This window comes from Sinohyriopsis cumingii, chromosome 18 (genome assembly GCF_028554795.1).
Source record: "Sinohyriopsis cumingii isolate HCF-2022 chromosome 18, ASM2855479v2, whole genome shotgun sequence".
NCBI classification, from domain to species: Eukaryota; Metazoa; Mollusca; class Bivalvia; order Unionida; family Unionidae; genus Sinohyriopsis; species Sinohyriopsis cumingii.
The window spans coordinates 37322000-37336099 of record NC_142978.1 but is presented as its reverse complement, the minus strand read 5'-3'; the positions used below and the strand labels follow the sequence as shown (position 1 = coordinate 37336099).

Here is a 14100-nt window from a genome sequence, read left to right as displayed (position 1 = left end):
CTGCCTACTAAATTTGTTGAAATGACCATAATATGTGTGTGTGATTTAGATTTTTAACCTAACTTTAACAATTTTTCAGTCATATTGCTATGTCTGCAGTGTGGCAGTTTATAGTGATGTCTAGCACCTGGGCATCATACTGCAGACATGTAGCATGATTTTCCACCCAGACACATTTTTCTGACACTATGCCAACCAGTCCTAACACTAACCTCTTAATGCTGTGTGCCAAATGAGGCAGCTGAAAGTGCCATTTCTATAAGTCTTTGATATGACTTGGCCAGGGTTCAAACCTAAGATCTCCTGCATTTGAGGTGGACACCATAATATGTAATGGAGTTCTTGTGCAGACATAAAAGTTGATATGTATCACAACATGTGGCCATAATTCAGCTAAATGATGATGTAACAAGTGGACAATCCAATACAGTCAAGGTCTTTTCAATATCAGTACAATAAAATGCAAAAATAATTACGTGGAAACTAAAATGGGTTGGTCTGACAATCAGGGGCTAAAACTGATCTGACAATCACAGGCTAAAACTGGTCTGACAATCAAGGGCTAAAACTGGTCTGATAATCAGGGGCTAAATCTCTACTAAATGATGATGGAGAATACTGACACTCTAAATTAGCCAAACTCTCATGCAACCTGAAGCTAAAATTTGGTTTGAATACAATAATAAATGAGGAATTGTTATTATACAGAAGTGAAAGTAGGAGGGACAGAAGAAGGAACAGATTAGAAGATTATACAGATGGACATAATTTAATACATGTATAACCCATTTTCTATATAAAAAAAGTGCGAGACATAAAAAATGAAGAATAAATCAGTGTCCTATATTTTTTCCCCTGACTCTTGTTTTTCCACATCACCAACAAAATGAAATTTTTAAATGATGAAACACCTTGAAATTAATAAAATAACTAATTTCTTTGTAATTAAATCATTTTTTGTTAGATGTCTCCATTAAGATACTGAACAAAACAAAATTGAATGAGTCACAAACACTTCAAATGTACATTTTAAGTACACATTATTTTAATCTTTACAGTTCAGTGCAGCATCAACAATCATCCCTTATCTCCACACTATTTAATCATAACAAGTTCCATCATTTGTCCTTGACATCCTATTATCAATTACACCTTTGTACATACCCAGCAGCCAGTCCTATGTCATAAGCTCCATTTCTGATTCCACCTGCAAATAATTAAAAAAAAGGATGGCCATCAGCCATTTAAGAGGAGCAGTGAAGACTAGATTTTTATAATAGCTGCCATGGCTGAAATATTTTGTGTCATATTGGAAACATACCAATTTAGGACCAACAATGTTTTTGCTTTTTTTGGTGAAAAGCCCATGTTGATATGACCGTCTGTTCAGGAGGATTAGCAATAAGATGATTTTCAAGATGGCCTTCATGACAGCCATGTTGGATGTCTAAGGGGTACCATTTTCATTTCAGACCAACAAGATATTGAAAACCCCCATGTGAATACATATACCATATTTGAAGATGAGTAGAGATGACCAAAGCAGGCCATGTTATAAAGTCAAATCTCAACCATTTTCATTTACGACAATCCATATATCAAATGAAGTCTTTAATGAAAACCCCGTGTTACTATGATCATCTGCACAGGAGTAACAAAAACAAAATTTTTAAGATCGACTACATGGTGACTATACTGGACATAACATCAATACTATTTTTATTTCGGGTCATACAGATAAAAGAAGTCTTTTAGTGAAAACCCCTTCTGACATGACCATCTATTCAGAACAAGCCACAACAAATGGTGGCCACATTGGTTTCATTCGGGCCAACTAGATGATGTAGGAAATCTTGTTTGGTAGTAGTAGTTATAACGAGATAGTCGAAATGGAAACTGTGGTGGTCGTGTATGTGTGTGTCATTTGGATTTTGGATTTTTAATAAAGCTTTAACACTTTTTCAGTTATATCGCTACGATGTCTGCATTGTGGCAATTTATAGTGATGTCAAGAACTGGGGCATCGTGCCCCACCCAATCACATTATCCTGACACCTGGCAAACAAACTATTGAAACCTAAGTAGTCTCTTTTGAAAAGTTACAAAATTTAAACTAAACTTCAAACTTTATTTAAACTGCTTTACAGATTTTGTATGGAGACCAATGAATATCAAGTAGAACTATTACATTAGGAGATAAAAGACTATATATAAAGTGTACTGGGTTCCCCATATACCATTTCAAAGAATAGCAGGGTTTTTTCAGAGAGTTAATGTACATGCTTTCGACTTATAAAATATGAGATCACACTTCGACATTTTAATACACAGTATTATTTTGGGTAATTCTTTCAAATAACTGTCATGATTTATTTTCTTTTTTCCAATCATCAATAGCCATACTGACCAGAGATATAGCATATTTATTTGACCAGAGGTTGGCCATTTTGACCCGAGGTAAAGCATATTTACCAGGGGTGTAGCATATTTATCAGAGCTATACCACAGAGACTAGAGGTACAGCATACTGACCAGAGATAAGCCATACTGACCAGAGATATACCATACTGACCAGAGGTCTAACATATTAACCAGAGGTGTAGTATTAGTGGTTTAATTTTCTTTTCTTTTTCACCAATTATCAATAACTATGTTGACCAGGTGTAGTGTCGGTGGTTTCAATTTCTTACATTTCTATACGATCAGTGTTCATTTCATATCTCAGACTACCTGTACTATATTACTACATCACTGACTTCCTTGTTCTAGTGCTACATCCAATAAAAAAAAACAAAATACAATTTCATTTTTGGTAAATGAATTCCAAATGAACAAAAAAGAAAATATATTGTCTAATTCTAAACTGTCAGACTCTGTACACATGTACAGGTATATGAGAAATTATCATATTACCAAGAGAGGGTAAACTTACATGCATACTGATTCATAAGTAAGTAAATATATGATGCTTAATGTGTACTAAGATCTATCTGTACTTATTCATACCTGCTATATTCATAAAAGCCTGCAGACCTGAGGAACACTGCCTATTCACCGATGATACCGGTACCGTCTCTGGAATTCCACTATAAAAGGAAATAGATATATTAAAACCTAATTTCATCACTAATATGGAAAATCTCAACTGAAAGTTTAATATTAAGTATTGGTTTTATACAATGTAATGAAAAATAACATTTTCTCTGTTAGCACAATAAGCTTCTTAATTGAGCTGACACAAAAAAAACTTCTGTTTCAAAGGACTGAAGTCAATACACTGAAAACAATATGTTTTACTGTCAGCAGGTCTATTATTATTATTTATCCCCATGTATGCCCCTTACCTTTATTAAGTTTGTCTACTTATCGTACTTCAAAGCAAAGCATGCAACTTATGAATGGAGAACACATTGCTTGGGATACCTATAATTAGTGCTTACTGTGCTTCAACACACAAGTGATTCTACCAGCAGCAGAATAAAAATAGTTTTTAAGGCCGTCTACAGCAAATACCATTTTAAAGCTGAAATATACTACTTTTGTAATTAACACACTTTTACATAATTGAAAAAAAACCCCACAAAAACTTTATAATGGTCGCGAAATATGTGGACCTTTTTTTCCAGGCATACACAGTAAGTAGTCAAAGGTTTTCCATTTGCAAATATTAGGCAGAATTATTTACTTTTTTGATTATATGTCATATACTAAATGAAAATGGGTAGAATGGGAAAGGAAATCAAAAAGTCAAAAGAAGTTAAAGTTCAGTTATCCAGGGAAAATTTTAGTGGGCCAAAATTTAGAAAAATATTACAGTTAAATTAGTTATCTGTCGCCAAATATTTTATATAAAACTACATGAACAGAAAAATGACAATGAAGACGGAGGCCTAAAAAACTGTTTAAAAAACCTGCAGGAAATCTTAGAAGGATGTTGCAAATATATTTAATGACATTACACCATTGAAATCATCTGATATAACAGTGAATAAACAGTTTAAACTTCAAAGATACAAAAGAAGGGTAGTAAAGACAAAAACTGTCATAGTGAGAGAAAAAACTGGATTTGTAAGGACTGGTGTTGTTCTAAACTGCATATGACTACAGATAATAATTGAAGAAAGTTAATATTCTCAGACAAAACTCAGATATTATTTGGTAAAGTCTGTCTTCGGTGCCAGGATGATGAGAAATGGACCCCATTATTACCATGGAGAACCCCCAAGTTCAGACAACTGTCATGTTTTAGGGTTGCATAACTTAACAATGGGGGGGTACCTTTGAAGTGGCAATATAAACTGAAAATAGCATGTAGCTGTTCATGAAGAAAATGTGTTGCCAGTTGTTGACAAGTTATGTCAACAAGGATCATGGATATTTCAGTATGATAATGCAATGCCACACACTGCTAGATACATGATGAATCTGTTGTTGTTGTTGTAGGATTTAACGCCATTTTTCGGCACACGATAGGTTTTACATGGTGGCCAGTATTAATGGTGGAGGAAGAACCCAGGAAAACCCCGGAAAGAACCACTGATCCTCGAGGTACATGATGTAGTGGAAACAGAGCAATGAGATTCCAATCATGATGTGGCTAGCACAATCTCAGATGTTAACATAATAAAACTGTGTAGATATTTTGTTACAGTGAAGTCAACATGACATTTATTTACAGCAAAAACTCATCAATGTTGCCAATGACATCTGAGCATCTTTCACACTGGTCTAGGGAGCAGCAACAGTAGATCAACTGGCAAGGTAACAGAACTGTAACCTGCAGGTCACAGGTTCGAAACCCTGCCAGACAAGTCCATGTCAGCTGTCTCAATGTTCCTGTGAAAGCAGTTGGCTCTCATTTCCTGTATATCATAGAGTTTACAATGTGCTAAGAGTACTGTTAAAACCAGCAAAACTAAAACTTGCTAAACAGATCTTTGTAATAATCTCTCCCTTAGAGCTAACAGAACTATTGTTATGTATATTTGATTTAATTTAATTGTAAGTTTTAAAATCTTTTTATTTTTAATTTCATTACATGTCAAAGTAATGTAATTTTGTTTACTAGGAATTTGATATTTTCCAGAAATTAGTTTGACCTGACTGCTAGTTGAATAAACCTAAAAGTAGAACTTTGTATCCTTTTGCTGACCTAGTTCCTGGCCTTGAACGAGAATCAAGTAAACAGCTTTTTTCACATTTATTTTTATTGAGGGATACATAGAGTGAGATTGAGGCTGTACTGGAATATGTGACATTAGACATGTAAATATCTTCTAAACTGTTCTGGAAGATGATCATGTTACCCTCGTCTGGATATGTTTTGCACAGTATTCTGGTTTTATACTGATTTGTATAGAGATTTAGTTGGCTGGGCCTTTACACTGGAAAGTGTTTGTGCCAGTTTGGAGTTACATTTTTAATTTTTATTCAAATTATTTGGATTCTAAAAGATTAAATCTTTTTCCTGGAAATATCTGAGTGCTCATACAGAATTCTTGGACAAAGACATTTCTTTAAATTTTATTCCGAAATTCAAACACCATAATATTGTTTGTGAAACAACAAAGAACTACAGACACAACAGCACAATACTAGCTACAGTATACGTCATTGCCTTCCATTTTGGAATTTTCATTGGGACTCGAACTTGAATTCATTAGAACATTTCATTACTAGGACTTCTAAAATTTAATTCATGGATTATTCTTGGATTTGATTTCTTAAAACGATAAGTTCTTATTTTTTTCATTTTTACATTGTTTTTCCTGGGAAATAAATTAATTTTTCAATGTTTCAAAGCTTGTTGTTTTTACTCTTTCTTTGTTACTGTTTATTAGAGCTTAAACATGTAACATAAGACTATCAGCAAATTCTGAGAGAAATGAGGTAAGGAAAAACAATTTTTATTACAAAATAATTGTCCTAAAATAAGGTGTTTCACCTCTAGGCTCTACACGTAGTGGGAATTTTGTGAAATTACTTCTGATCCAAGAATGCAGAACTGAGGATTTATTTTAAATTTATGTACAGTGACACCATCCCTTATCACCACCCTCAGGTATGTGATCAAACTTCAGAAAATGTGGAAACAAGGTATACCCAAAAGAGTTATCATTGATTCAAGTTAAAAGAGACTAGCTCTAACAGTGTACAAGGAGTTTAAGGATATTTATGTAAAGCATCTCCACACCTATTAAAAGGTGCAGATATCACTGAGATGTAATGAACAGACAAGAGTTGACAGTATTTTGCATCATGCCCTGATAAGGCATAAGGAGTGCATCAACAATACCAGTTAATAAAATTTAGTACTATGTACAGGGCCCTGATAAGGACATAAAGAGTGCATCAACAATACCAGCTAATAAAATTTACTACTATTTACAGGGCCCTGATAAGGGCATAAAGAGTGCATCAACAATACCAGCTAATAAAATTTAGTACTATGTACAGGGCCCTGATAAGGGCATAAAGAGTGCATCAACAATACCAGCTAATAAAATTTAGTACTATGTACAGGGCCCTGATAAGGGCATAAAGAGTGCATCAACAATACCAGCTAATAAAATTTACTACTATGTTCAGGGCCCTGATAAGGGCATAAAGAGTGCATCAACAATACCAGCTAATAAAATTTACTACTATTTACAGGGCCCTGATAAGTACATAAAGTGTGCATCAACAATACCAGCTAATAAAATTTAGTACTATGTACAGGGCCCTGATAAGGGCATAAAGAGTGCATCAACAATACCAGCTAATAAAATTTAGTACTATTTACAGGCCCTGATAAGGGCATAAAGAGTACATCAACAATACCAGCTAATAAAATTTAGTACTATGTACAGGGCCCTGATAAGGGCATAAAGAGTGCATCAACAATACCAGCTAATAAAATTTAGTACTATGTACAGGGCCCTGATAAGGGCATAAAGAGTGCATCAACAATACCAGCTAATAAAATTTAGTACTATTTACAGGGCCCTACTAAGGGCATAAGGAATGCACTAACCATATCAGTTAGCCTAATTTATTAGTATAATGCATTAACCATATCAGTTAGCCTAATTTATTACTATAATGCATCAACCATATCAGTTAGCCTAATTTATTACTATAATGCATTAACCATATCAGTTAGCCTAATTTATTTGTATAATGCATTAACTATATCAGTTAGCCTAATTTATTACTATAATGCATTAACCATATCAGTTAGCCTAATTTATTAGTATAATGCATTAACCATATCAGTTAGCCTAATTTATTAGCATAATGCATTAACCATATCAGTTAGCCTAATTTATTACTATAATGCATTAACCATATCTGCTTCAGTTAGCTATATTTAGTACGATCAAAAAGGTCCAGCAAAAATTTTGATCAGATAGTTTGGATCTGAAAAATAAATTAATGTTCCTTTCCTATTCACAGTGTCAGAAAAAGTTCAACATAAAAGAAGTACTTTGGATAATGTACCTGAAAAATTGAGCAACTCTTGCTGTGAATGCACTTCTACCATCACCAACATTGCCTGAAAGAAAGATGAAGTAATAAAATTGTTGCATCATCCCAATGTTTGTTAAGGTTATCTAACCTTTTCACGGGTCTCAAAAGTGATATGCTTCTGCAATTGAAATGAAAATTGACTGAACAATTTCTTCATAAGAATTACCTTAAAAAGTGTACTAAATTACCTTAAACAGTGTAATAAATTACCTTAGACAGTGTACTAAATTACCTTAAACAGTGTACTAAGCTGTCAAAAATATCACCCAACATTTATTATAGTTAAGAACTTTATCATGAATTGAATGGCAAACAGGAATTCAAAGTCATGGTAACCTGAATGCATCAGTCTGCTATTTAGTATGAGGAAGGTACTTGTTCCCTATCTTTAAAACAACTTCATGGTCAAATTTTAAGGTACCCCACCCCACACCAAATGTTAATTTATAACTGTAAAGTTTGCTGTTGTTGTTGTTGGGGTTTAACACCATTTTTCAGCACACGCTAGGCTATGTAAAGTCTGTATGCACATGTATAATGAATAACTCAGCCATCAGTTCAACAGTGACAACCTTGGAATGAAAGTACACAATTCTAATAAAAATAATTATGATTTCCTTTTTATGGCTTCCGCTCTAAGATTCGCTTTTCGCAGCAAAACCAAAAATCACCATCTAACACTCTTTTGAAATGTTTTTGACAGCAAGGCTATCGGTACAATTTTCAGAAGCATGTAAACCTGGCACAAACCCAGAAGTGTTAATACATCTTTGACGCGTACACTGTGATGACATCCATCAGGCAATATGGACCTGGTACAAACCCAGAAGTGTCAACAATACATCTCTGAAGCGTACACTATGATGACATCCGTCAAGCAATACGGACCTGGCAAAAACCCAGAAGTATCAATACATCTCTGAAGTGTACACTATGATGACATCCGTCAGGCAAAATGGACCTGGCACAAACCCAGAAGTGTCAGTACATCTCTGAAACGTACACTGTGATGACATCCGTCAGGCAATATGGACCTGGCACAAACCCAGAAGTGTCAATACATCTCTGAAACGTACACTATGATGACATATGTCAGGCAATATGGACCTGGCACAAACCCATTAGTGTCAGTAAATCTCTGAAGCATACACTGTGATGACATCCATCAGGCAATATGGACCTGGCACAAAGCAAGGAGTGTCAGTATATCTCTGAAGATTATACACTACTTATGACATCCATTAGGCAATATGGACAGTATGAAAATTAAGCGTTGGTTCATCAAAAAATGATCAGACACATTAAGCCACTGTTTCCAGAAAAACTGGCAGGTTCATTTTCAGCTTTTCTGGATCCAAAAGGATATACATATCTTAAAATTGTGTGTTTGGGGTCAGCAGGTTAAGTTACATGACATTAATCAATGGAAGTAGATGGTGCAGGTCTGGTGGAGGTAGACTTTCTAGCCACCTGAACTAACAGTTACCATCGATTTCTTTCAATGCTCTAACTCTTCCATGAAAAATAATGAAATCTTTTCAGCCCAATTTTTGGGATATATCTTCCATTTGCATGCAATGTACTATATACAGTGCATCTTGTATCTGAATCAGCTGGTCAAATTCAAGATGAATGACATTCTCTTTTGCCACGGACCTTAAATCTGAATTTTTGGTCATTAATGCAAACTTTTTTGTTTAGAGAAGTTATAAAATAACAATTGTGAACAAACAATGCAATACTATACTATAAATCGCTTGGCATTATGGTCATGTGAGCTAAAAATGGTTCTCTCCATGGTTACAGTCATATCTCCAAGCACTGAAAAAACCTATTCACCCTTCCATTTTTTCCTAAACAGATGGAGGTAGGGGCACCATCAGTAGACAGAATTCTATCTCATAACGTCTTGTTTAATTGAATCGTTGCTCGTTGCATATAAAATTTTGCCTACCCACACAGATATCCCCAATATCAGCTGGATTTATCTTTGCATCCTTAATCACAGCAGTGAAAACTTGTGACAGCAGGTCATCTCCATGTGTGTCCTGAAACAAATAATTGCTAATTAGCCATGCATCCAGGATGGCAGAACTAGACATGTTTAATAAATGAGAGTACCTTACATGGGTTCACTGGATATAAAATTCATCTAATGAACTTAAGAACATATATATATAAGCCATCAATATCATTTAAAACAAGTTTCATAAATATTTTATGTACATGAGTTTAACCTCTTTTCATAACTGCAAAGATTGTATAGATATTTACATGTAATAACAAAGATAGATCATTTATATAGCACTGGTACATGACATTATGTCATTCAATGTGCAAAAAACAAGAATTTAGTGACATGGAAAAGCATAAATTGTTACCATTACCATTTCAGACTGAGCAAGGCAGGGACTTTCTTTGTTAAACATGAAATTCACAACTCCAGTCAACAAATGCCTAATATTTGTTGAGTATAGAGTATTTGAGAAAGAACAGGATTTCAGCCCCCATAACAGATCAAAAGTAACAAGCACCTATCTCAAATAAAACACATTCCCCCTTGCTACACTGCACTGTCCCCCACCCCTCTACACAAAAACTCTGATCAAGGAATGTCTCAGATTTGAAGGGGCAATTTTATTTCAGTTTGTATCTTCATGCCCATTCTACATATTACCCAAAACTCATAAAAATCCTGACCAAAATTTACCTTTAAATTATCCAGGATGACACATTAAATCAGGTTGTAATTCATATACTGAAAACCTATCCAAATTTATTGACAGTGTTTTACAACCTTTAATGAAATCACTTCCTTCATACATTAAAGATACTACTGATTTCATTAAAAAGTTGAAGTCTATTCCACAGCTATCTGATAACTCAATCCTGGTATCATTAGATGTAACATCACTATATACCAACATTCTGCATGCAGATGGTACTGAAGCGTGTAAATATTTTCTTGATAACAATCCTAATTATAACACACTATCTAGTGAAGATATTTGTAAAATAATAAAACTTATTTTGGAAAATAATTATTTTCAATTTAATAATATGAATTGCACCCAAATAATGGGTATGGCAGTGGGTAGTCCTATGGCTCGTTCATACACTTCCCTTTTCATGGGTAAATTAAAAAAGATTTTCTTCAAAACGAAAAGTTTAATCCAGCTGTTATGTTCAGATTTTTAGATGACATATTTATGATCTGAAACCATTCAACTGAAGAACTGAAAAAATGTATTAATCGCCTAAATCATTTTTACCCAATGATTAAATCTACTTATACTGCATCTAGTATGCATGTTTCATTGTTAGATGTAAATGTAATAAAAAATATTGATAACACTATTCCTACAAGTATTCATGTCAAGGAAACTAATATCCACCAATATGTGGAATATTCTTCATGTCATCCCATGTCATGTAAAAACAGTATACCATATAACCAGGCCAAAAGATACAGACGCATTATTTTAGATGATTGTCAATTACAAAATTCGTTGAATAAATTACAAATATTTCCAAAATAGAAATTATCCTACACATATAATTGATCCTGCATTGAACAAAGCCCGTAATCTTACTCAACATGAGACTTTAAACACAGCAGAATGTAAAATAGAGAAAAATATAATTCCTTTCACAATACAACATAATCCTTCATTAACTAATATATGTTGTATAATTAATATTATAGTCTCCTAAATTTATCAAATAAAACCAGCATAAAATAGAAGATCCAAGAATTTGCAAGATTTTCTAATTAGAACTAAACAGACAGAAAATTTAAAAAAGACAATTTTTGTCATCTAAACGTAACAGGTACTCTCAATGTGCAAACATAAGAAAAAGTACTTCTTTCAGAGGGGGCCCCGAGTGGCCGAGTGGTCTAAAGCGCTCTTCGTTACGGATCACTGCCATCTCACCTCTGTCTGCGGCGGTTCGAGTCTAAGATTCAGCCAATGTGGGTATGTGAGAAAGCTTGCCAGTAGCTTCTCGTGGGTCGGCGGTTCTTTCCGGGGTTTTCTCTGGTTCTTCCTCCACCATTAATACTGGCCGCCATGTATAGCCTATCATGTACTGCAAAATGGCGTTAAACCCCACAACAACAACAACAACTTCTTTCAGATTGCTAATACAAAAGAGGTATTTTCTCTATGTGATAACACTGACTGCATATCAACTGATGTGATTTATTTGATAACCTGCAAAAAATGTAGCATGCAATATGTTGGACAAACACTTCAAGTTTCTAAGAGAATGAATAATCATTGCTTTCATATAAAAAATTATAGAGATCCTCAGTTTTCCTCTAATATTTCAACACACTTTAACACCAATAATCACTCTCTACTTGATTTTTCTTCATGCCAATAGATTTATTTTGTGCACGGTGACATAAGTAGACTCATAAAAGAAACTTATTGGATTCATAAGTTAGATACTTTGTATCCTAATGGACTTACTGCCAATGCACTAAATAAAATTGTATTTCTTTTTTTTAAATTGATACATTGTATATCCTTTATAAGAATATAATTATATGTATGACTGTTTTATTCTATTATTTTACTGATTCAGGTTTCATTAGAGACTCGTGTATCTTTTAGATCCTGTCATATATAGTTATGTAATGACATAATTGTTATTTTAAAATAAAAGACGTTTTTCTTCAAAACATTGAGTGCCTGAAGAAGTATAAATGCCAAAAAAAGTTGCACAGAATTTTTGGCATTTGTGTTGTTTTTTTATCCCAATTCATGCCCATTAACATTTTTGCAGGCCAAGTGATTTCCAGACACTTTATTACACATCGACAAAGCATATGTGACTTGCAGAAACAGTATCGACCACAGTCACCTGTTTAGTGCAGCTTTTTAAAAAAACTGATCTAGTCACATTGTTTCATTACCAAGGAAGATTATTAGCAAAAATCTAAACTGCCTTGGTATACAACAATATATGTCACATGTCCGTCTCTCCAAATTTAAAACATTGACAACCAAGATTTTATTTCAAGTCAAGCCACATGGACACCATGGAAGTCACAATATTAAACATTCAATGGATGTAAAGGTATCTTTTACAACTGGTCCATTAATTTAGTGTAAAGGAAGCACCTCATTCATCTGCATGAGGACACTTGGTCAACAACAGTTTTGGCTAGATACATATGGCAATGTCAGTATGGAACAAAATGGATAAATGACTCCTGGTTGGTGATGATGGACCATTATGTGCAGATATTGTATATGGTCATATGGTGAAATCAGAGGCAGCCTGAAGATCACAATATTTGCACGCTGAGGAAAGAAATTAGTGATCTTGAGAAAAAAAGAAAAACAAAACTATACATATTGCAAACTTGGGCTTGGCCAATGTGGATATGTGGGAAAGCTTGCATGTAGCTTCTTGTGGGTCGGTGGTTCTTCCCTGGGTTTTCCAGGGTTCTTCCTCCACCAGTTATACTGGCCGCCATGTATAGCCTATCTTGTGCTGAAAAATGGCATTAAACCCTAGAACAACAACAACAACAGTTTGTTTTAGAAATTTTAAAACTAGACATCGCAAATATTGGATGCAGATCAAAAAGTTTGTACCGAAATAGACTATTCTAGAAACCAGAAAAGGACAAGGAGCAGTCATTCAGCTTGTTTACAATGAGAGTTTCCATTAGTTTGCAATGTAAATATGTTGACTGTGTTAAGGACTTCCAGGCATTAATCAAATTTCAAATTATAAATTGATGAATAAAATGGCTACATTCTGGTCATTTCTGACAGCTTTTTGCTTTTAAAATTGGTAGGGTGTACAAACAAATGGGAATGTGTGCAAATATTGTAGCATTCACTTTTTAAAGGTATGATTTGTATAAACATTTTGAATGGCATCTAAAAAATAATGCACCCCACCCACCTATATAACTGGTTGCATACCATTGGCTGACTACAGTGCTCGAATTTCACTCTCTGCACCATCGCCGCTAAGTAAAGTCGTTTTGATAAACGAAAAACGCAATGGCTTAATAAGTTTGCATTATTTACTGAACACCATTGCATCGACCAACACTAGTCCTACATACAAGACCTCGACGCTGACATTTATGTTGTGTGCGTCAGGTAGCACTAAAACAAAAACAACGTGCTATGTCTTACATTGCATGACTACGACCAATACCAGCACACCCACCCAGACCAAAACTTCACTGGGTTTCTCCTACAATACCTTAAAAGCGCCTCTCTTGGCCTTTGCTATTGGTGTTCGCAATGCAGAGACAACACATATATCATCAGGGCTATCCGCAAACCTGGACGGGCTCCGACCTTTTACCTCCTCGGACTGAAGGGCTGCTGGGTTGGGTGTAAGGTGACCGAACATCACTTTCATGCGCTCCATATTTTTTTGCTGTGTTAAGGCTAGAAAGCGATGACACTGGTTAAAAACTATTTAGCACGGGAACGCGAGTTCGAAGGTTCACAAACTATATATTGTTATCATGGGCCAAGAAGTCAATATTTAGGACGGAGTAAAAGGTCTGTTTACAAGATACATGTGCAACACTCATTCGGAGTACTCTCT

The 14100-nt window shown here is 34.6% G+C and overlaps 1 protein-coding gene across 2 annotated transcripts in view; it reads right to left on the bottom strand.

Annotated features, from left to right (window-relative positions):
* The window catches only part of LOC149776416 (3-ketoacyl-CoA thiolase B, peroxisomal-like), a 40616-nt gene extending 26516 nt beyond the window's left edge, over positions 1-14100 (bottom strand). For both annotated transcript variants that reach the window (XM_089940826.1, XM_089940827.1), the window contains exons 1-5: positions 13747-14100; positions 9467-9560; positions 7483-7537; positions 3007-3086; positions 1165-1207 (exon numbers count right to left, since the gene is read on the bottom strand). In XM_089940826.1, coding sequence (XP_089796952.1) covers positions 1165-1207; positions 3007-3086; positions 7483-7537; positions 9467-9560; positions 13747-13917 — 443 coding nt within the window. In that variant the 5' untranslated portion in view covers positions 13918-14100. The remainder of the gene's footprint in view (positions 1-1164; positions 1208-3006; positions 3087-7482; positions 7538-9466; positions 9561-13746) is intronic.